General features: G+C 39.3%; 1 protein-coding gene across 2 annotated transcripts in view; it reads right to left on the bottom strand.

Annotated features, from left to right (window-relative positions):
* casz1 (castor zinc finger 1) overlaps positions 1-22,470 on the bottom strand; it is a 95,319-nt gene extending 72,849 nt beyond the window's left edge. The window contains exon 1 of one of the 2 annotated variants that reach the window (XM_032519931.1): positions 22,423-22,470. Coding sequence is in view for 1 of the 2 variants with exons in the window: in XM_032519928.1 (XP_032375819.1) it covers positions 4,885-4,933 (49 nt within the window). In the remaining variant the exon portion in view is untranslated. Of the gene's footprint in view, positions 1-4,884; positions 5,350-22,422 lie in introns of those variants that run through there. The other variant, XM_032519928.1, reaches the window with a different exon arrangement.
* Between the last annotated feature and the right edge of the window lie 872 nt (positions 22,471-23,342).

Below are 23,342 nucleotides of genomic sequence, written 5' to 3'. Positions count from 1 at the left end.
AAAAAAAAAGGGGGGGGGGGGCAAAATCCGGCAAATTGCAAACTGGGCTTTTCCCCTCTCTCTCTCCCCCTATTGTCCTTCTCTTCGCTATCTTTCTGTCTCTGTTGGCATTGAGAGAAATGAACAGCTGGGCTTCAGATTTATAATGTACTGACAGTAATTATTGCTGGTGCTACCTGCTACTGACCCAAGTGAAAAACACACAGCAGTACCTGAACCTGAAGCTGAGGGGTGACGGGTTGGGGACTGTGTGGAAGATGTGTGTGTGTGAGACGGAAGAGAGAGGAGGACAGTGTTTAAACGTCACTACGTTCATGTTTGCAGTCAATTACGGACGAGGACAGGGGTATTGGCTCTGTAACTCGGCAGAGCAAACATTTTCTCGCAAACAGTGAAGGTGACAGAAAAAAAGAGGTTCCATGTTTGTTTGCGCGGATTTCTTTTCTTTCCTCTTATCAAAAATAAACCATCGACAGTAAAGCACGCACCGGATTTATGCCAAAAAAAGGTGAAATCTGAAACCAAGAGTGTGCTCAACACTAAAAAGTGCTAAAGTGAGAAGAATTTTTTACTACTCTACTAATTTTTTAAGCTTTTTGCCTTGTATGCATGAAAAACTCACCAACAATTATTAATAAGGACAAATACAGCATTGATGTTGGACCACACCATGTTTTTGTCATTATATCAACCCAGCCTGACCTCATCTGCTATATTTGTTCAGAGATAAGAGGGTCAGGAGATAAACTATCAATTTATAACCTGTGTCAATCATTGTCCTAGACATTAAATAGTTAACTCTGCATCTGCGGCTTCCTTTTAAACACATTCAGTTGTTTGAAAGTTGTGTTTCGTCAAGTTCTATACCCACTAACCTATGTACGGACTGGTTCACACCTTAAAGACCCCCTGCCACATTTAAATGGATTAGTCACCACATTTTGTGCCGGCTTAATCTTTCTTTTAGCTGGCCTAATAAGTGTGCTTCGATAAGCGAAGCATGCAAATTCATCCATGGCCAGTGGAGACCATGCTTTCAGACAAATGCGCCAAAGTCTTCCACTGCTAATTACCTCTTTATTTTCCCCTTTTCCCCTCTTATATAGCATATCAACGACTAGAGATTATTCTTCTCCCTTACTTTGCATGAAATTATAATTTCATATGTATGATTAGGAAATTGAGTCTGGGGGAAAAAAAGTTACTGGAAGCTTTTCTCTTGACTCACACAAGAATACATGACATGGCATATTCAGCTGTGAGACGAAAAGCAGGATTTCTTTCCCGCTGGTTATGCTAAGACAAATGAGACAGAAATATGGGGATATAAGATTAATTTCTTACAGAAAATAATACATGATAAAACAAAACGTTTTCCCTAATTATTGACATTTTATAATTTATTGCCATCATTTTGGAGATAATTAAAAAGGATACTTCGTTGTTTCCATTGCTCTTATTTTTTAGTAAACCAGTTTAACAAACGTGCGTTATCTCTGATGATAAAAACTTGGCCTGTTACATTTTAGATAATAACGGCAATGAAGACCCAAGGTGCAACCTGTTTATCATTCTGGAATATTTCTTCACTGAGTATTAATTAGGCCATTACTCCAGATTGGTGACAGGGATCTTTGAGGTTTTAATTAGGTGTTGGCCACTGCATGAGTGCACAGAACTGAAGAAAGGGGGTGGTGATGCCACTTGCCTTGCTCCTGGCCCATATCAAGTAGCCCTGAACACTTTGGCTAGTGCGACAAGATGCATGGCAGCCCATGTGCATCTGGAGTTTATTTGATCGTTTGATCTCTAATGTTCCTCTTTCTGCCGGTAAAAAAAAGGCCAGTTGGTATGATTTGGGTATTAAAAGACGGGGGTTAAGGTAATTATGGTGTTGGGTGGCTTGTGTCTGATGACTGGGCACATGCTCAATCAGGACTCAGCTGTCCCTCTCTTTCTGTCTCCTCCCCCCAAAAACACACACACACACACACACACACACACACACACACACACACACACACACACACACACACACACACACACACACACACCTCCCTCCCCTTGTCTGCTGTCTATGTTCCCCCTTCTCTCCCCCTGCCACTCTGCTAAAACCAGGCATAACACACACAGCCTCGCGTAACATCAATCAAATACTGAGAGCGGACCATAAAACTACACAAACATATACGCTGCCATTAACTACTGTATTTGACACTTATTTAATAGTTCTTGTCCAATGTAGATGTTAAATCAGAAAAATACATTTAAAGATTGAAAAGGAATTATTTTAGACAGGGAAATTAAAAGAAGAAATCCATATGAGAGGTGCTATTTTTAAATATAAATTCAGATGTTGCAACTCCATTTGTTGTGTCTCTATTTTTCACATTTAAAAAACAAAACAAAAACCGTAGCAAAATAAAACATATATACAAATTTAGTCATTTATCTTCAAACAATTTAGAGAGTGATGTAAATTGACTCAGTATATTCATTGTCAATGGAAGTGATAACAACAATCATATATTTTGGTATCACTTGAACAAGATATTTCAAAAATAAATCTTGAGAATGTGAGTGTTTTTCCTCGGTTGACAAGGCGATACTAATCACCTCGTTGCTGAGAAGCACTCTTCCCTGACAAGGCTCCTTAGAATACAAGGATCCCCCAGGAGAAATCGGCATGAAAAAGGTTAAAGACAATGACTCGCATTTTTTTCCTCCAAATGTCTCTCTGTTAAATTTATTTCAAAACTCTGTTAATCTGCTGTACACAACATTGCCATTAGCATAGCCCAGCCCCCTAATAAAAATTCCGGCTAGTTTAATTAAAAAATGTAAATTTACTGTCATCCAAGGGGCAGCAGAAATAGGAGTGCAACAGCATATTTTATTGCTTAAGACATCAAATTGATTCAGGTTATTGCTAAATTGTGATAAAAGGTTATTGAGGGCCTTCAGAACTGGGCTTGTTTTTCTCCCTCATTTCATCCTGGTTTTGTGGAAGGCCGTAAAAGATGGAGAGGGCCACAAAGGGTTAATGAGACAACTCAGTGAGGGAGAAGGCAATCAACATTATGACTCATAAGTGGGTAGAAAAACATTTTCAGAGCTGACGAAAAGTTTGAAATGAGGGTGTGTCACGATAACAGTTGTACTTGTTTGTTGTTATTTTAAACTTGAATACAGGACACCTTAAATAACCCGACATGATAACCAAGCCTTTATGTCTGTCTCTTGAATGTGTTTGTGAAAGCCTGTGGTGACAGTGGTCTGCTATTGAATCCCTCAGAGTTTTATTTAATAAGAAACATTATCTTTCAACTGTTTATTATTTTTATTTTTAAATAATACCGCCACATACAAGTTAAATAGCAGAAAAAACTATGTGTTGTCAAGAGTGCTAAACGGCAAGATTAGACAGAGCAAGAAAAAAAAAAAAATTGTTAAGAGGATTCAAATGAGATACAGAGAGTACATAACTGGCAAGAAACATATTAAAAAGAACAGCCTGGAGCAAAACCTGCATGAATGACGTTTGAATTACAGATTTATCCCCCGAAAAATGTGTAAAGACCAAAAAAAGAACAAATAATTCTGTATATAAATACTTTTCTGTGAATCATTTCCGTAATTTAAAACACTAATATGATTTTAAAAGTAACAACCTACTCAAAACTATTCCCACAACCTTTACTAAATATTTACATACTGAATGAGTTTAAAATAAAGTGTTTTAGATCAGATAAGGTTCATCAAAGTAAAAGGGAACCCATAAAAGTTATAGTTCAGTTATTGAGTAGTTATATTTATCTGTGGTGCAAATAATTAAATACAAAGAGGGGCTATTAATACACACACACACACACACACATAAAGGGAAGAAACCACTGCATGCAAACAGAGAGTACACGCAAGAACTTAATGTGAACAAGATTATGACTTATTTTAAAACACACACACACACAAACCCTTCTTACAAGTAAAGAGGCGAGGAGACTGGCGCTTATAAGTATAAGCCTTAATCCAGTTACAACAGGACAAGTTTATCCTCCCAAAAGTACGCACTGAATGACGGTTGTTAACCTGACAGGTAACAGATCAAATGAAATTTTAAATTATCTGTCCCACAGGTGCATTTGCACAAAAATAATAATCTATAAATATAGTGTTTTTTTTCCCCAATATAATTTTACCTAACATGTAATGCATTTGAGTGATCATACTGTTTACATTTAAACGTCAACCAATGTACTGCATATACACTAATTAGAAGTACCTGGAAAGGTGTTCGCCCTGCTCCTGTTCCATTTACATGTGTGACAACATGAGCAACACAACAGTTTGTTTGCTTTGTCCCCTTGGCAACAAACCCTTAGGCCATTCAATGTACCCTAATGGCATTGCCAGTGCCTCTGTGGGTAAAACCAATACCTGTATTTCTACAGTACCAAAACTGGCTTTTAAAAACATGTTATTAGCTAAAGCAACTAAACAAGCAGGAAAACACGGACAAAGAAAAAAAAAAGCCTGGCGGAGAGTTGTGCTGGTCTCATGCCCTAGAAGAAAAATATACTCTGACAAGAGAAAATGAAACTGGCTTCGCAAACTTTCTTCACATGTCTACTGCATGTAACACGGCGTCCTGAGTCATGTGCTGAGGAAATGGGCAATCATATTTGATATTGCAGTCACCTTTGGGCACTTTCTAGCTATAAATAAGGGTGTCGCAACACATGGGTATATGTATGCGCTGCTGGCACATAGTTTAATCATGAACAACTTCCCCTCTCTGTGTATTTAGCAAGAGATAAGGCACACCTTAAACTGTCAGCTAATAAAACATATCTGGCAAAGATAGAAAAGAAGAAGAGTACTCACCATATTCAGGGAAGTCGAAGTTAAATCCTCTCAGACATGTAACTTTCATAATATTACTCAACTCTGTTAGAAAGTCATTCAAATGTTGGTTCGTGGAGGGGAAAATTAAGCGGAAAAGTAACTACATAAAAAAGGCTTTCTTCAATCATGCACTAAACTCCTTGACATGTAATCTGTCAATAGTTTGTTGCTGAGATAATGCCGGCTGCCACAAGCGGATTTGATTGGCAGCTTAGGGTCTGGCCCCTCCTTCCTGTGGTTTGACAGGGGGTAGGTGAAAGAATATGGAGCCTCCCCCTTCCCTGTTCTCTCTCTCCCTCTGTCGCTCTCTGTGTCGCTCTCTTTCTGCCTCTCGTGCGCTGCCTCTCTCTCGCTCGCTCTCTGCTTTGCCCCCATACACACACACACGCACAGACCAAGCTGTTGGTGATGTTGTCTGAATAGGCTGATAGGAAATTATGGCAGAGGAACCGGAGCAGTTTTTTTCTCCCTCCCTCAGTGGGCTGGCCTTTTCCATCTTTGTGGTCTTCTAGCCTTTCAACTCTCTTGGGGTGGAGCCTCCACTGCCTCTATTCAAATGAACGGAGCACAACATTTAAAAAAAAAAAGAAAAAGGTTTTGGGGGAGGAAGAGATTACACGTTTATTAAAATATATTCCACTTTTATTGCGCAGAAGTATTTGAGGATTTCAGACAAATTCTTTAAATCAAATAAGGTCACTTTTTAAACACCATTATTTCATTATTGTTTTATATAAAGTACAACTGCAGTGTAAAGGAATATTTTGGCAGTTTTGTTAAGCCACCTAACTATTTAATCATCAGTGAATGTCGCATATTAAAGGAACACAACTGCATGCAAAGAAAATGTGTGTTCTTTTACACTTTAGCTTGAAGCAAATAACTCTTTCACTTCTGTCACAAAACAAGAGCTCCTTTTTATTTCAGTGTTGTGTAGTATACCTTCTTTGCCTCGCTCCCTCAGAGCACAGTCTTTCTCCTTCTCTCCCTCTGATAAGCTATCAGTTTTCATTGTAATTTCAGGTGAAATGATAAACGACAGCCGTTACCAGGTGACAATGAATACTTTATAAGACAATCCCTTTATTTGCCTGGCAGTTTCTTTCGCAGTGGCATGCAAAGTGCCTCTGGACCATTTGTACATTATGCCCATATACTGTAAACATGGCTCTATGTCAAGAATGTGGAATTTACAAAGTGACACCAAAAAACAAAAAAGTCTAAACTTTGAAAGGTCACTGGATATTCCTGTTTTCCACAGCAGTTGTATTTTGAATAAAGGTGATGTATAACTAGCATTTACTGGTCACAGAAAAGAGGAAATGAACAACTTTATGGCTGTGAACCATAATGCAATGATACATAGTCCTGGCTTCAGTTCCTGAGTGCTGTCAGCAAAGTCCAAAGTATGTACATAAAACAGGTTTTGGTTGATTTTGAAATTATGATGACTCACCTTGGTTAATAAAGGGGGGAAAAAACTGTCTCCTCCTTCCTTACTCTCATAAAAGAAAACGTCCTTAATAGAGTTACTATCAAAAGTTTCCACCCTTGATCTAACATTGTACTGTAAATACTGCTGAGTTTTTGTTAGTCAAGATAAAAAAAATCTAATTGTTTTAAATGACCTGACTTGGCAGACAGACCTTTTCTATTGCAAAGGTGTGAGACATTTGCCAAATGTCAGTCCTGTTCTTCATCAATCACATGTTGTACAAACAAACATATTTTGTTTGGTAGATTAGAAAGACCTAGTAAGGTCGGACAACCATGTGGATCATTACTGAACAGTACGATGTTGACATGTTATTTACTGTAATGTCATGAAAAAGGCCTGAAATGTTGGCAATACAGCTAAAATATAATCTGGGGCTGTGATTCTTACAATAAAAAATAAAAGTGTTGAGCTCTAAAATTGATATTGTTTGAATTGATTGTGGTTGAAAATAAGATTTTAAACTTCCATCTAGCTGCAATACTGTGATGTTTCATTCCACATAGGTACACAGCAAATCACTCAAAAGGAAAACAAAACTACTAACTATTATATAGTTTTTAGTTTGCAGGGTGAATTCTTATCATGTCCACAGGAGGGAGGGTTTGTTGTCCATGCATTACAGCCCTCTGGTCCTTGAGCTGCCATCTTTGGGCCCGAAACCATTATTTTTCAAAAGGAGCTGTGGGGATTTTCCTTTGATGTGGTCTGAGATTATTGTATGGTGCATGCGGGAGAATGTTGAGGGCAAAGTGGAGTGTGTATGCGTGTGAATGTGAGTATGTGTGTGCGCGCTGCTGTGCGTGTGACATGGCAGGGGTACATCAGTCAAGGGGCTGCCGGGCCAGACGTTGGGCTGCCCCTGACAGTGCACTCCAGGAGGGGCTGGTCTGGTGGAGGGCCCACTCCGAGTCCTCCATTCCCCGGGACAAAAGCTAGAGCCCAGTTGATAGATGTGAATTCAGGGTCTTTTGTGCCCAAAGCCCAGAGACATGCCGAGTGAGAAATCTGACCTTTGCAGAGAGTCCGATTTTGTTTTTGAACCCCTCTTGCTGTCTCTGGCAGTTCAGGGCAAAGACTGAGTGAGTGAATGGGAGGAGATGGAGTGGGTGCGAGTAGGCGTGGGGTGGAGGTCTGTCCTAACTGGTGGAGTGTACAGGTGGGGGATTACACAAGAGGAGTGGCATTAAGCACTTCTACTGCATCGAACTTTAAACAACATATTAAAGTAGTTTGTGTTTTTCAGCAGACAATGGACCAAGTTTATTCTTGATATTCACTGTCATGTTGTTGTCAAATTGGCAGGAAATTGAACGTGTAAAACCTTAATTTTGAAGCAGGGGCTTTTAAAGTGGGATTCAACAAAAGTTCACCCTAGTGTTATCCAAGGTTGTCGATGATGTGGGATATTATTCCCTCTCACGTCTGTTTGTATTGCATTATATATTTATTTTTAACCAGAGAAGGAGCTGAATATTAAACTTACACACAAATACAGCCAGAACAGTGATGGCAATACACCACTTCTTGATGATCATCATTTGCATTACTCATGACAATGATTCTTCAGAATCTCATTTGATTTTTATAACTTCTTCGTAGCTGTACATACAGCTACATACATACACTATGAAAATCACATGGCGAAATCTCATCATAGGTACACACTTGAAAGCAATTAACATGGAGTTTGTATGAGGTATAAGGTATACTTGTATGTTAACACGTTGCCATGCCTTCTTATATTCATGCACTGTTTATGATATTACATGAATTATGATATAGCATGTTGCTTGCCGGCAGTGTGCTGAGAGCAGAGATTTTGTAGATAGAATAGGCCTATGTTTTTGAGTCATACATTTTTCTTGACACTGCTTTCATCCCCCGGCCGTAATCATCATATCTCCCCCATTGCTCTCCCGGATGCAGACATCCATAATGCAATCTTCCTAATTTTGATCCCTCGCAATCTGGTTTTTAAAAGGGAGGGGGAAAAAGGGACATATTTCTGAAGGCTTGCTCCGTAATCATTTTAGACAGATAGCCTTTCCCATCGCAGATGAGCAAATATTTGTAAACCAGCTATCTAATGGAAAATTAGAGTGAAATTAGAGTGAAATTCATGACAGTGAAATCCGATTATGTGTAATTCTATTATGCCATCTTAGCCCACACAGCATATTTTTGTAGAGTTTTTCCATAAATACCTATGCCAGGGGTCCTGCTAATCAAATAAAATTGAAATTCATCTTCCCATTAAATTCAATTAGCTGCAATTTCTAAAGCCTAACAAAGATTTTAATTACTAAATTATAAAATTCTCCCTAGCCAAATTGGGGAGAAAAAAAATGCATACCCTGCATCTGAAAAACAAACCCATGAAAGGAAATTGTTGATCAAAAAAGATATCCAGGGGAAAATAACATTAGGGAGAACACTGGGGCCTTTATTCAGCGAGTCTGGGTGGGGAGTGACGTGTGCCAAGCGCTAGGCTCCTGGGCCGGAGGAAATGAACTTAGCTGAGGTTCTCTCTGGCTCTAAATGTCTGCCCTCAGAGTTATTATGCTGTAATTGACTAATTGACACCTTAATTTCATTTATGGGGCTCCTGTGTTCATAAAGCAACCTCTGGGTGGGGCAGTGGTCTTGAGCGGAAGCAAGGAAGTTACCATCCAGGACACCAGGTAGGGCCTTAGGCCTTCAGTTCTGTGCTCGGCAGATGACGATTATGCATTTGATAATGAAATGGTCAGGAAGAACATACTGTCTTAGCAGAGGCTTAAGGAGCATCTTACTCATATGTTTAAATCCCCCTGATGCATGCTGATGGGTAATAATCATGCAAGTCCAGTCTTACAATCTGTCACTGAAGACACAAATTACCTCATTCGGGGTCAAAGGAGTTTAGCTGTAATGCTGGTTACTACTAAATGGGGATTGTAGCTAATTTTTATTTTGGCTTTTTTAACTTCACAGTTCACCGTTAGTGAATATTGTATTGTTTTATCCTGGCTCTGTTTTACACAAAATGTGAGTGCAACTGAAACCAGCAATTATTGCTGGTAACATTTAGTAGCAAGCACACTGCTAATAGGACAGCTCGGGGGTCTCAGGTCAGCCACCAGGTCCATTTCCCAGCCACCCCCTGCTCCTCACCAGTGGGCCACTAAAATAACAGCTCAGCACCCTCTGCAGACTACAAAGCTCAATCTGAAAAGGCACCTGCTGCTGTTATTCACTTTAGTTCCCTTGGCAGCTCACTCTGTCTGTTTAAAGGACACCTAAAAGCGAAAGACTGACTGGGAAATGATGAATTATTTAAGTATGATGTCTAATTGTTTCAAGGCAGACATCTTGTTTCTGGAAGGTAGAGGCTTGGGGGTGGGTGTGGAAGTGCATGTTGGGGGAGGAATCTTTATGAAGAGGTCTGTCTACTGTGTAATGCAGACAGTCTTGTACTTGAAGTGGCTGGGTAAATATGACCAAACTGAAACTTTAATCTGCTTTTTCCACACCCAAGCTGGCTGGGTATTAAAGATAATCTTTTTTGTGTGTCATATGGTGGGAGATATAGATGGAGTTAATTTTTTAGAGACAAATCTGATATTTGTCAACTGGTTGAAAAAGAAACAGGGGATTTTCTCCTAATCCTCCCTTGGATGTGAAGGCACGTTAACAGCAAAATGCAGATGGTGTTCTGTGTGCGGAGAGTACCCAGCACTCAGCGCAGTGCATACGGAAGGATGCAGCTAGCCTCGCTAGGGCTCAACACAGATAGCGAATTCCCCCCCACCCCCACCCACATTCAATTAACAAGTTAACAAGTCACTTGTGAAAGCAGAGGCATTTTAGTTTTTTCAAAAGCGCACACTTTGCAAAATACATTTCTTGGTTTCTTTTTACTTTTGGTTTCCTTGCTGACATAACATCTTTACTTCTAGGCTGTGTTCATCAAATATTCAGTTGCAACTCATTTCCAATAAGGACAAGAAAACAAATTATAAATAAAATGGGGGCATGAATCTTTCAGGATCCTAATTCTAACTTTCCCTTGGAGTGTTTCTGTCTTTATTTTGTCACATTAAGCAGTTTTGCTTTCCGCTCCCACTGCTAGGCGTGGCTGATTTTACACTGGTGGAAAGAGCCCTTTATTCTTCTTCTCTCTTGTTTTGTAACACTGTGTATTTTGTGGTGTCACTTCTTTTATACACAATTATCACTTGTAACTTCTGGTTTTGTTTTTATGAGAGACAGAACAATAAAGCCTACTGTATGTGATGTTCTTTTTTTGGTTGCAGTGGGACTGCTGTAAGCCTGCACTTCACCCCGTCAAGGATAACTCCAGTGTGACTACAGCCAGTAGCCACAGCAATGCAAAGCTGTCCTGACTGCTTTATCTTATCCAGTATTTTCTCTGGTCATTTTAGCACTAGAATGCAACATAGGCACGGCGCTTTGGATGCATTCCTAAACCGCTTTGTGGCTCTGCATTACATTTGACATTGCATTGATAGTCATCGGGTGGCCTTTCACAAACTTTCAGGTCAAACATATTTAGTTCCACTTCCTAGCTTCAAAGAGAATAAACAACTCAAAAAACCCACCTATGGTCCTGAGAGGACCATATGGTGCATGCATTGAAATACAGGAGGCCGTATTATTGTGTAGATGGGCTTAAGGGTGTGTACTTCTAAACCAATTACTGAATATATAGCTACTAAGGTTGACAGTATGGGACAGAGCAGATTAATGTCAATAGGTGAGGGAAGACGCTGACAGCTTAAAACCTACAATATGGGTAGAGGGACAAACCATAAGACCTGCAAACTCCAGATAAACTGCACTAATTTGCCTACTCATACACTCTCACAGTATCTCATATAGTCACTTTAATGTTTAGAACAATGGCTCTTTCTGTCCATGCTATAGGTTCTATAACAGGGGACTACTCCAAAAAAAACTAAAAAAATAAAACCAGAAGTATCTATTTACTAGAGCAGAAAATCTTTCACTCACACATCAAAAGAAATTGTTGTCTGTTCAAGACTACGTGGTTACAAATACTTGCATGAATAGTTATCAAACTGCAGTCTGTCCTTTTCAACATTTCAGGAAAAAGCAGTAAGGAAGAATAAAAATTGAAAAGCAACAGGCGAGGAAGCTATATTAGTCCGCAGTGTGTGTATTTGTTCTGCAAAAGCAAACTTCTATTGATTATTTCTACAATATACAAAAGTTGACATTACATGCACTATGAAATTCAGCATTTTTCCTAACCTTCAGCAATGCATGTCATTCGCTTAGAAATAAATATATAAATATTCACCAGGAGGGGAAAAATCACTAAAGCTCTTTTGCTGTAATTGGCTGAATAGCAAGAGCAGCAGAAAATGTACAGGCAGACAACAGTGTGAAGGGGACTCGGTCACAGTGCAAAACTAAGCTCTCAGCACCAGCAAGGGAGTAAGCAAGCCAGCGCAGCAAGCGTCTAGGTGCCTGTCCGCCACATCTTAACTAGCATGAGGCACTTGTGTCTCCCATAGCTTTGGCGGTAAGCTGCAGATCACAGTCCATTTTCTGGACAAGTTAAGTAAATAACCCAAGCAAGCATGCACAAGACAGTGACAGTGAAAGAGAAATCCCCCAAAGTCACAGTGGTGACACTCTACTAAATCCAATCAAATTGAGGAGGGAGAGGGAGAGGGAGAGAGACAGAGAGACAGAGAGGGAAGGAGGGAGGAAGATATCCTCTCTGCTGCCGGTGTGTGTCCAGCAGCATTGATGCAATAACACCTCATTCAGTGTTTAGCCCTTCTCAAAGGACAGGCAGGGATAACACTTTAAACCCTGTGGCTTTATCTCCTGCAGATTTTCCATAAAATGCCAAGCCAGAGAGCCGGGGCCATGTGACTACCATGTAGGTCAGGGCAGATGGGGGGTAGAAAGGTGTGGGAGGTGAAGGGAGAAAGACAGAGTGGAGGGAGGATGGGAGTTTTCTAATGGAAATGTTGAAAATAACAAGCATTAACCAGATTAGATTAATTAAGATTCTGTCTGTATCTGTCGCTGAGTAGAGCAAGACTGAAAATGAAAGGTAAAGATAGGGAAAGAAATGTTGTCCACTTTTTTTTAAGTGTGAAGTTTTTGTGACAGAGAAAAGTTAAGGTATTGTCTATTAATGTCCACCCAATTCTATATGTTATGCAGATCTGGAAATTGCTGCCATATATTGCAAATTCTGTACTGTATGTATTTTTTTCTAAGAACCTTTTGTTAATAATCATTTAATTTTTGAAAAGAAGTGCAAAAGAAGTGCAAAAGAAGTGCAACAGAAGTGCAACGTGCTTAAGGCATTTGTGCATGGACTTGGTAAGCTAATGTCAAGACATGAGATATCCAAGTGTCAGTTAAAGGAACACCGCGACTTATTGAGACTTATTCACCGTATCACCCCAGAGTTAGATAAGTTCATACATCCCATCTTCGTGCATGTCGTAACTCTGTCTGACGCACCCACCGCTTGCCTAGCTCACCACGGATCCTGGAAGTAACCGGCTGAAACTAGCCTAGTGCTCCCAATATATGACAAAATAAAATTTTCAGTTATTTTTATCTTCATTACAGCGGCTAAATACTTTTAAACCTAACAAAGTGTTAATTTCAACCTTTTTTTCCATGACGAGACAATGACGAGACCGAACGATCCAAAGATCCAAAAACGCGGACTAAGATTAAATTAACATGCATTATTGTTAACGAAAAAAGACAAGACTAAAATGCTTTGCATAAAATAAAAACTAAGATAAAATCTCTCTTCATTTTTGTCTACAATTGTCTCTACTTTTTCATCACATTTTATTCAACTACAACTTGACTAACAAAAAAACGTGAATGACTAAATATGAATAAAACTAGCAAGGACATTTGGCACAAGACTAAGACTTAATTAAAAATAGGTCACAAAATTAACACTAACCTAACATTACACCAGATCACTCAAGCTCTCATAGCGATCTCCTTTTAGTGACTTTCTCTCACTGTCAAGCTCTCTGTTGATCTGCGCATCCAATTTTGCTATTCATCTGCCTCCTACTATGATAATTTTACATGTAATAACTATAGTTTATTTGTTGTTTTGCAGGCAAACCTCCGCACCAGGGAAACTCAAAAATCAAGCTGTTCCACTTAGCGCTCCCCCTAGAGGCCTGGAGGACTTCCGTTGTGTAAACCGGATGCAGCGTATTTCTGGAGCATTTGTTTTTGGGGATTCTGTGCTGTTCATTTAGCATCATTTGTGTATTTGCAGTGCGTTTGTGTATTTGTGTATTTGGTTGTGCTGTGTGTATATGCAGCGTGTTTGCTTAATGCCGCACATGTGTTGTCAAATTAATGAAGATATTTTCTTAATTGACTTGTGTTTTGTCTGTAGGTATTTGGTTTATAAAGTTGCATTTTGTTTGCCTCTGTCGGCCACCACATTGCATGCCACTCAAAGTTTCACGATGACCTTTGCAAAACACCTGATTTACAATATATAATGCATTCTTTTTGTGAACACAGTGTGTGGCAATGGAGGTGTGATAACCATTGCCTTGAAGAAAACAAAAGCTCTCGTGCATATGAAACCTATCTTTGAGCAGGTAAATCGAGACCTTATAGTCCACAAGTTTAATGCACTCCATATCTTGCCTCCAAATCTGGATTTCTATAAAAGCATTTTCTGGTGAACTGGTTGATCGTTATCCATGATATTTTCTGTACCGAGATATGTCAATATTTTGAAGCTCAATGGGCTTGTATAATTGAACTAAAGGCCCTTAGTTTCCATATGCTGAGGGCACAGTCTCCCAGTGGAATACCAGTGACGCTTGGCAATGGAATACAAAAGATGGACAGGATTTGACTTTGTGCTGTTGAGTGACCTTGACCTATTTGTTGACCCACATCCTCAGTCAATCACATGATTCTATTTGTCTTATGTGAATGTGCTAAAGAAATTACCCAAATAGTGACTGTGTCCTCTCTGAATGTCTACATTTTTATATTAGTCCTAAGCACCACTGGCTAGCTGTGTATAACTCAATCAAACTCAAAGACACTATCCCTGTGAAAACAGTATTGATCAAAGAATAGAGAATAGAAGATACTTTATTCATCCCCGCGGGGAAATGTGAGTGACCAGCAGCTCACACATAAATACCCATTTCCATACACAGCACAGCTTCACATATTAGATAACTAAATAAATACAATGCAAATGGATACACAAGAGAGTTAAAAACAGCATAAGCTCAGCATAATTACAACTATTACAACTAAAGGATCTCCTGAACCTCTCTGTCTTACAGTGCAACGAGAGCAGTAACTGCTTCTTTGTCCAACCAGGACTTTGCATCTATCCATCTATCCAAGCTCATATGTATCCTACATACGAGCTTGTTTCAATTGATTTTTCCTCTGAGTTGAAAAATGTAATCGAGTTGATATGAATTACAGGGTTTTTGGCTTCAATTCATCAACATAACCCATAAAGCCTTGCAGTTGCCAGGGAAACATGATAACTATTTTTGCCTGTTTTTCAACAATCAATTACTTTAATGCATTTATGCTACCGTTTACAGAGAAACGCACTCTGTAGAAGTCGACAAATACTGTAAGTAAGTGGTTTACAGCAGAAATAGACAGCATATAGGGTTCTAAGTGGGCTGTAGATAATCAAATGCATTTCATTCCATTGCAAATAATCTACATCTTAGCTTGCCACTTCAATACAAACAAAGCTAGCATATTATGCTACATGCTGCATAGTATTTATTGGTGTCTAAATGCAGGTTATCCCTGTAACATAGTATCATGTATGGTGGCCTTTTCTGAAATAATAAATAAATATACTATATGCTGTATAATATACGTATATATAAATTGTTCAGCAAAAGTTGCAGCCCACATGTATCCATCCAAACTATCCCAGTTGTCATGTTATGCGCAAAGATTTGCAGTCTCTAATTCCCAAGCTCAAGGCTGATCAGTGTTATTCTAGTGACACTTCCCCTAAGCCTCTTGACATTAAGCATTTATAAGACAGTTATGGGTATTACATTGGTCTTGCAACATAAACTACTTTTTATGCCATGTTTAAATAAAATAGCTACAGTCACAGATTAAACTCAATAGGCCAATAGGCTACATCCTGCCTTGTTAACAGGTTATTATTGTACTGTTATCCTTGGAATGTCTTCTATAGGTTTTAGGCTTGGGGCCTTAATATTATTGATGTAGCGAAGGTGCAATGTTATATAACGCTTGTTTAAATTTATTTTCCCTTCTCAAATTTCCATTAATATCATCCTGGGCCAGTGAGACAGATAACAATAAAGCAATATGAGCGGACTTGCGCTAAATAATTCTTAAGCAAAGACCCTTAAGAAAACAGGGAAAATCAACTTACACCTCCCCCCACACCAAAACACGCAATTGTAAAGCAGGTAAAGAGATTAAAGTAAAGCCACTAAAGCATTTCTATCCTGACCACGCAACTTAAAACTATCTACAGTACCTACCTTAGTTATAAGGTACCAAGTTATATTCCATTAATGCAATATTCTAATTTTGTTGCGCTGCCACGTCATTCTCACAAACCTTTTTTTTCTGTAACAATGTGATATTATGAAGTAGGGGCAGGACTAAAGATTTGCAAAAGTAAACGCCTTACCCCAATAAAATACCTTTTTTTTTTGTTATGGACTTTAATCAACAGGATAGCTTGAAGACAAGAAAGAGGAGAGGGGGAGACGACATGCAGCAGAGGGCCGTGGGTCAGATTTAAACCCGGGCTACTGCCAAGGACTCAGCCTACATGGGGCGCATGCGTTACTGGGTGAGCTAGAGGTCGCCCTACCTTCTCTCATTTTTAGGAATAGTAAAGTAACATTTATCCCAAGGTTGGCTTCATTTGAGGTGCTTATTACTGTCTACACACAAAACTGCCCAGCAGTTGTGCTTGCAACTTGGCTAGTCACCTCAGTGTACACAACTGTCACAGGTGAAAGCATGGTGAGGAACCAGATTACTGTCACTATACTAATGACTTCTAGTGGTTGGTTGAGGAAATTGGGATCTTGAATGTACAGCATGTGCATTGCATCCTCTCAGTTAAGCTCTTTGCTGTCTGGTGCAAACAAGCAAGAGAATAGTATCATCGGCAAAAAGCAGAGATGCAATCTGTCATCACCAAACATAACCACCACTAATCAAAATCTAAAAAACATTTAACAAGAACAGACACAGATCTTATTTGGTAGTACAATGGCCAGATGGCAAGTAGGATGGCATGGCCACATATTCCACAGCCTCCACATGACACTCTCTTGAATCTCATGTTTGACTCTCTGTTTGAGCCTCCATTCCAGGACATTGGTATTTGTTTTCTCAGGGAAGCTAAACAGTGTGATACCAAATTAATAAAACACACCCTTAAGTTTCAATATTTAAAAAACCACCACCCCAACATCTTAAGAAAAATCTCATCGACCCCTGTTGCCTTGCCACTGCACAGAAATTTGACTATATCAGTAACCACTGCCAGAGAGATAGACAATAGTTTCCCTCAAGGTTTTCAGGTCTGCATCCATCCCAGAGGGTGTTTTTCATGAGCAGGAGTTCCTTAAAGTTCTTTTAAACTATTGACCATATGCTTAGTAAAGATCAGCATTGCATCTGAGCACAGTCTGGGTAAGGCCTCGTTTCCATTTCTTGTCTGAGAGTTTTCCAAAAATCTTTGAAGCCAACTAAAATGTCCCACTTCATGACACCTCCAGACTTCTTCAACACCTCAGTTTTTTTTGCATTCACAGATGCTACATGCCGCTGTGGTTCAGGAGGTAAAGCGAGTTGACCTTTAATCATAAGGTTGCTGCAATTTGGCAGTTTAATCCCCGGCTCCTCCTGTCCGCATGTCAAAGTGTTATTGAGCAAGACACTGAACCCCAAATTGCTCCTGATGGGCAGGCTAGCGCCTTGCCTGGCAACTCAGCAATGTATGAATGTGTGTGTGAACGAGAGGCAAATTGTAATGCGCTTTGTTCAATAAGGTAGATAGGCGGTATATAAATGCAGTCCATTTATCATTTATAGTCTTCTCGGCTTGTAATAACGTTCTAATAATCATAGGGATCTTCAAAACAAGCAGTAGAAAACTCCTACAATGCTCAACCAGGGACTTGTGACTATCCCAGCACCGCCTGGCACCTCTCACTCACCTCTGACTATATTACTGCTAGCTTTGGCCACATGGCGATATCCCAAGGCTGCAGACAAACACAGGTGATTGTATTTTAATGCATGGTCATTTCTCACCCTGGGTAACTCTGCGTCATAGCCTACCACCATATGACCAAATTGTGAAAATCTATCCATTTCCCCTTATTATGATGTATTCATTCTGATGTCTTATACAATTAAGGGCACTTTTTATGATTGCAGGCATAAATTATGGATTAAGTATTGTGGTGCAGTTGAGTTATTTTGCAATAGATTATTATGTTTTAAAAAGGCATGAAAAATAATTGCAACTACTACAAGAACTCATTGAGTACATATGTAATTAGAGCTCAGGCTCTTAGAAAGATTTTAATAACATGTAGAAATGCCTCAGATAAACAAGAATTCCTCAAGAATTTAAGTTGTCAGATATTCAGCTGCTCATTACTTATAGATTAATTTTTCATATCAAAATATGAAAAACTAAATTTTAAGACTGAGCATGTATGTGCTTTTGTAACAATCTTTTATAGGTCTGTCATTTTTATCAGGACAAGACAATCACAGAAACTTTAACACTGTTTCCTAACATTCAGCATACAATAAAAGCAAATCTTCTGGCATCTTTATTGCTTATTTACATACTTCCCATATTGACAAAGTTTCTTAAAGCTCAACAGTCTTCCCCTATCCAGGTCTTTGGACTGAAAATCATATGATGCTCCATCTTTCAAAGATGTACTTTTACTAAAGCATTGTTGATTGCCCTGTGTCCATTACTTGGAAGGATTATGATAATATTCCACATTGTGCTCGGCGTGATGCACAGGAAATTCAATACTCAAAAGGTTAATGCAATCAATTAGGATGACAAAGGAGTAAAGTAAAACCCTCCTGCTCGTGGAAAAAAGAGACAGGAGAAGAGAGGGGGAGAAAAGGTATTGAAAGCTTGAATGGATCCACAGAGAGAAAAGAGGCACTTGAAATGACAGAAAAATTGCATTTATTCAACGTCTCTTGTCCAAGACCAAGTAAATGAAACACACAAAGGCTACACACAAAAATAGAAAAATAGCTCTTAGATAGTGAATTGCATGACTTAGCACTCAACCAGTTGTAATTGAACAATAAAGGAGCAATATTTTTGTTTGAAGCTAATCAGATACCTAAGGAAAGGAAAAAGTGCCAAGTACTAGAGGCTTAAACATCAATTCATAATGCTCATAATGTTCTACAGACATTTCCATCGTTCTGAGTCAAGTTTTGTCTCAGCACTCCATTCCCATGTGCATTGTTGCATGGGCTGAATATTAACAGCAAGACAGTTGTGTATAGGAGAGATATCTTTTGTTATTTAGATAGATGTTACAATGCTATACAACACAAAGGAGTCTCATCATTGCAGATAAATGGATAAACTTGGATGGCGGTATTGAGCTCTACAACCATTGTAATAATCCATATTACCTTTTCAGGCTCAGTCTGTCAAAATGGTGATGTATTAATCACATTTCAGCAATCCTCCGTGGCTAATGATAATGTTATGAGAGTCTGGGTGGCAATATTTCGCTAATGTCTGCAACGCCTATTTTCTGCCGATAAGTTGTGCAAGGAGAAAAGCCTAAAACCTTGTAATCCACTTAGGTAAAGCAGTAGACTTACCTACTTCTGCAAACACAACCTCATAAATCTTCTGCACCTTCACATTCTTAAAGACTGCAGAGCTTGAAAAAAACAGATTTCATGTCTTCAGTTTGTACCAAATGAAGACATGTTTCACATTTCAAACAATTGCACAAGTCAAAGGCCCAAACAGATACTCATTATATATCCTTAAGTCTCAGTCACACTTGTAGGAGCAAATAACCTCAAAATACATAAACTCAGTGCAGTATCTAACTTAATATAATTTATTACAAATATTCAGCAAGTAAGCTATTTGACATGTTGTTCCTAATAACAGTTAAGGATTAGACTTCTGCCAAGCACTGTTAACTACATCCTTATTATTCAACATCTCCCAACTTCCATTCAGTTCTACAATGGACAAATAAAGAGGTATAAGGACAACAAGCACAAAAGCTGGGGTTAGGCGGTAACCAGGGCTTTATGTTTTGACCTTAAGAATTCCACTTTTTTCAGGGGCACAACTGCTGTAATTTGACCTACATCACATTTTTCTGTTTGGGCATTTTTCGGGTCCAGCAGCCACGTCACAGAAACAATAGACCAAAATGGGCTTTGAAGTCAGCCCTGAAAGAAAACGGCAGGGCTGACACATGAAATGCCCTCACAGCTGGGCTGCCCCCAGTCAAAAGGAAAACAAATACTTTGAATGAGAGGGGGACACGCCGCTCCTGTCTGAGCTTCCTAAGGCCCTGAGCCACCACCGGGAGGTGGGCTTTCACGATATGCCCGTAATGATGGATGGATTGGGAGGAAAGTCTATTCACATGGAGATGTTACATCATAAATATTTACACAGGGCTGCCGTTTCCATGTAGCCTTTGCTTGTTTTGACACACTCAAAAAATGTAAAGAACAAAAAGTGTAGGAGAGAAAAGTGCGGAAAATGAGAAGTTGCCTTTTGTTTTTGTTATTATACTATACTGGGCGATACTATAATACTAAATTGAGTTTCATGGGTTGCTGCTTTTCTTTCTCAGTGAGACAAATTATCTCTCCTACAGCGATATGTGGGCTTTATTTACCTTTATCCATGACTGAATAAACTACTGTTTATTAGAGAATCATTGCCCTCCTACACACAAACCCTGAAAAGCCAACAAAACAGTAAACAAAGTGAGTCTAAGTTTCAATTACATATCATTATCAAACCCATATCCTTGTTTTCCTTGACTAAATACATGTAGAAAATAACCTTAACAGAGCCATGAACTACAAAACACAAATCGTACACTAATTTAGAGCAAGGCATCCCATTACTTAAAAATCTGCCTGATTTTTCACTGAGACCAAAGAGAGGTAAAGGGAGACACCATTGTTGTTGGTAAGCAGCCCTACAAATTTCTGCTCAGCGAGCTCAATTAAAAGCCTTGAAATCCCCTGAGATTCTCCCTGAAACCAATGAAAACAAATTTGGCAGTTTAATTTTCTTCCCACTGTCTAAGAGAGGGACTCCGCTCTGGGAGCGCTCTCTGGCCTAAGTATGTGGGAGCCAAAAGGAGAAGGGGGATGTCATGCCAGCCCAGTGTTAGAGCCAGTGTAAGACAGTTGCATTAACATATATCAAAAGCCAATTAAACAAACTGTACTCTGTTATGTTGTTATGTGGTCAAACAAAGGGAAACTTAAGTTAGTATATGTCTGCACTACAGTTGACTCATACTTAACTTTGCTTCCAAAGCAACCTGTTAAAAGATGCCTTTGTATGTGTATGTCCACCCATGCATCCGTCTCTGGGGAACTTATGTGGGGAGATGGGGCTGCACTGAATCTGATCTGCAGCGTTCATCCTCCTGTTGCTGTTAGTTATTGTATCTATGTGGAAATCTGTGGATAGTGTCATCATCATGTTGTAAGGAGGTACACTGGGCATGTATCTGGAGCGCTGATTGATGCAAGGAGTGCGTCTGTGTCTGGTGTGTGAGTGACACCACCAGAAACAAAGGAGTGTGGTGTAGCCCTCTGCCTCAATTCACAACCATTCCACCCCCCGGTGATAGTGAGGGCCTCTGGCTTGACATCAGACAGTCCACGGTGTCACTTCTGAATGTTTAGATCCCTCTTGACTAGGAGGCCAGGGGCAAGGGCTGTTGTGTGCATCCTCGTGACAGACTCCCACATCAGCATTGTGCTCATACCAGCTAACATCATTAGCACAGAAGGTTTCATCTCAGGGAGAGAAAAAAAGCAACCCAGTTTCTTCAAGTCACAAGTCATTAGCGTCCTCTCGAGAGTCAAATTGTACAGAGGCAGATTTTTTTATCAGCAACAAAAGGGTTTTATACTCTTGTTAATTTGGTGGATGTCATCTGTACTTAGATGTCTGTGTCTAATGTCTGTTACAGTAATAAATGCCATATAGTGGAAAAATTATATTATTTTGTCAAGATGACAATTTGGGATGTTGCCACAACACCATCTAGACATAAAGCAGACATAAAAGAATATCAAGTTATAATTAACGGAACAGTGTAACAAGATGGATAACAGAATATGAAATATGGCTTACGTCCTGGCACATTTATACGAAAATATGGTGTTAAAATACAGGTTTCATTACTGCCATTGAAAAGCGTATATAATTCTAGCTGATTATTTTCCAGTTCTGTGTTCATTAACATAGTATTGTATTTTAAGTACAGCAAAGTACTGCTCAACAGCTGTTTATGTCAGGAAACTGACAAAATGGCAGTTCATTTATGTCAAAAACACTGTATTGCTCTTGTAGTTGGGAGTCATTGCAGCTTGGCAGGGTTTTTAAAACAGTGTTACGGGTGCATTTTACACTGTATAGATCCCTCATAGCAAGAGAAAGAGACAGGCGGGAGAGAGAGAAAGAGAGAGAGAAGCCCTCTTTGGAAAACAGATACATCAGTGTGTCTGCATAGTGTACGACATTGCTGTGAGTTAATCAGTTGGAAAATAAAACGGTGGGATTCTAATAAGTCATTTGTCAATTTTTACAACCCCCAGACACATTGATCCATGGGGATTAATGAAGATGCCTGATATTGTTGTAGATATGAACAGGGGAGATGGTGGGGACAGTAATCAGTCATGTTGGGGATTTGTCCTACCTCGTTTTCTCTTCCTGGGGAGTCACGCCATACAGGGGCTCACTTCATCTGGCAAGGAGAGCAAAAGAGAATCATTAAAGACCCAGACACTGATTATTCCGATGTATATGCATGCACATACATGTTCTCCAGAAATCCATACATTTACCCAACTCATCTAATCTACAGTGGTTGACAAAATGTAGCTAGCTTCCTGATGATGCAAAAGGAAAATGTGTACTTTTGTCCATTCCTGTCCTTTTGATATACAGCATAAAGATCCACAGATACCAAGGCCCCACATCACAGATGGAAGAAAGGGGTTAGCGACCAAGGGAGGGGCAACAGGGAAGCTATAGTTTGTAAAGCCCATTGAAGCATGGGGAGCAGTCATAGAGTACAGTCAACTATGCCTAGACCTATTTCAGCAGTGTGCCAGTAATAATTTACTAACAGGCAGTAATCCTGAAATCCGACTGAAAATAAGTACTTCTTAGCTGAGAGTGACTCGACACAGACTTGGAGAATAAAACATAAAAAAATAATTTTCCCACAAAACCTCAGTAGCAAAATTATATAACATGGTGAAATCAATTTCTGGATCAAACACTGCTGCTTAGATAAAGAACATAACTGAAGGGTCAAAGTAGGTAATGGGAGAGAATACATTGTGCAGGCTCCTTATTCATAATGTGCTTAAATCTTATACATTGCTGAAATATAAAGTTGATGATTACAACTGTATGCCTTTCTCCTATATACAGAAAAGTGCAGTGTCTTATATGACATCCATTAACCCAGACACAATGTTACATCAGGACAGAAACTGACTTTGGCAGAACCAGTTGAGTCGCTCTTAAATCCTCTCAAAAGTTTCCTAACCTTGAGAGCCCATGCATCCCCGAAAAAGTAATAATAATTCTAACCTGATCTTCCTACTT

The sequence above is a fragment of the Etheostoma spectabile genome, chromosome 7 (assembly GCF_008692095.1).
Source record: "Etheostoma spectabile isolate EspeVRDwgs_2016 chromosome 7, UIUC_Espe_1.0, whole genome shotgun sequence".
NCBI classification, from domain to species: Eukaryota; Metazoa; Chordata; class Actinopteri; order Perciformes; family Percidae; genus Etheostoma; species Etheostoma spectabile.
This window is presented reverse-complemented; position numbering and strand designations above follow the sequence as displayed.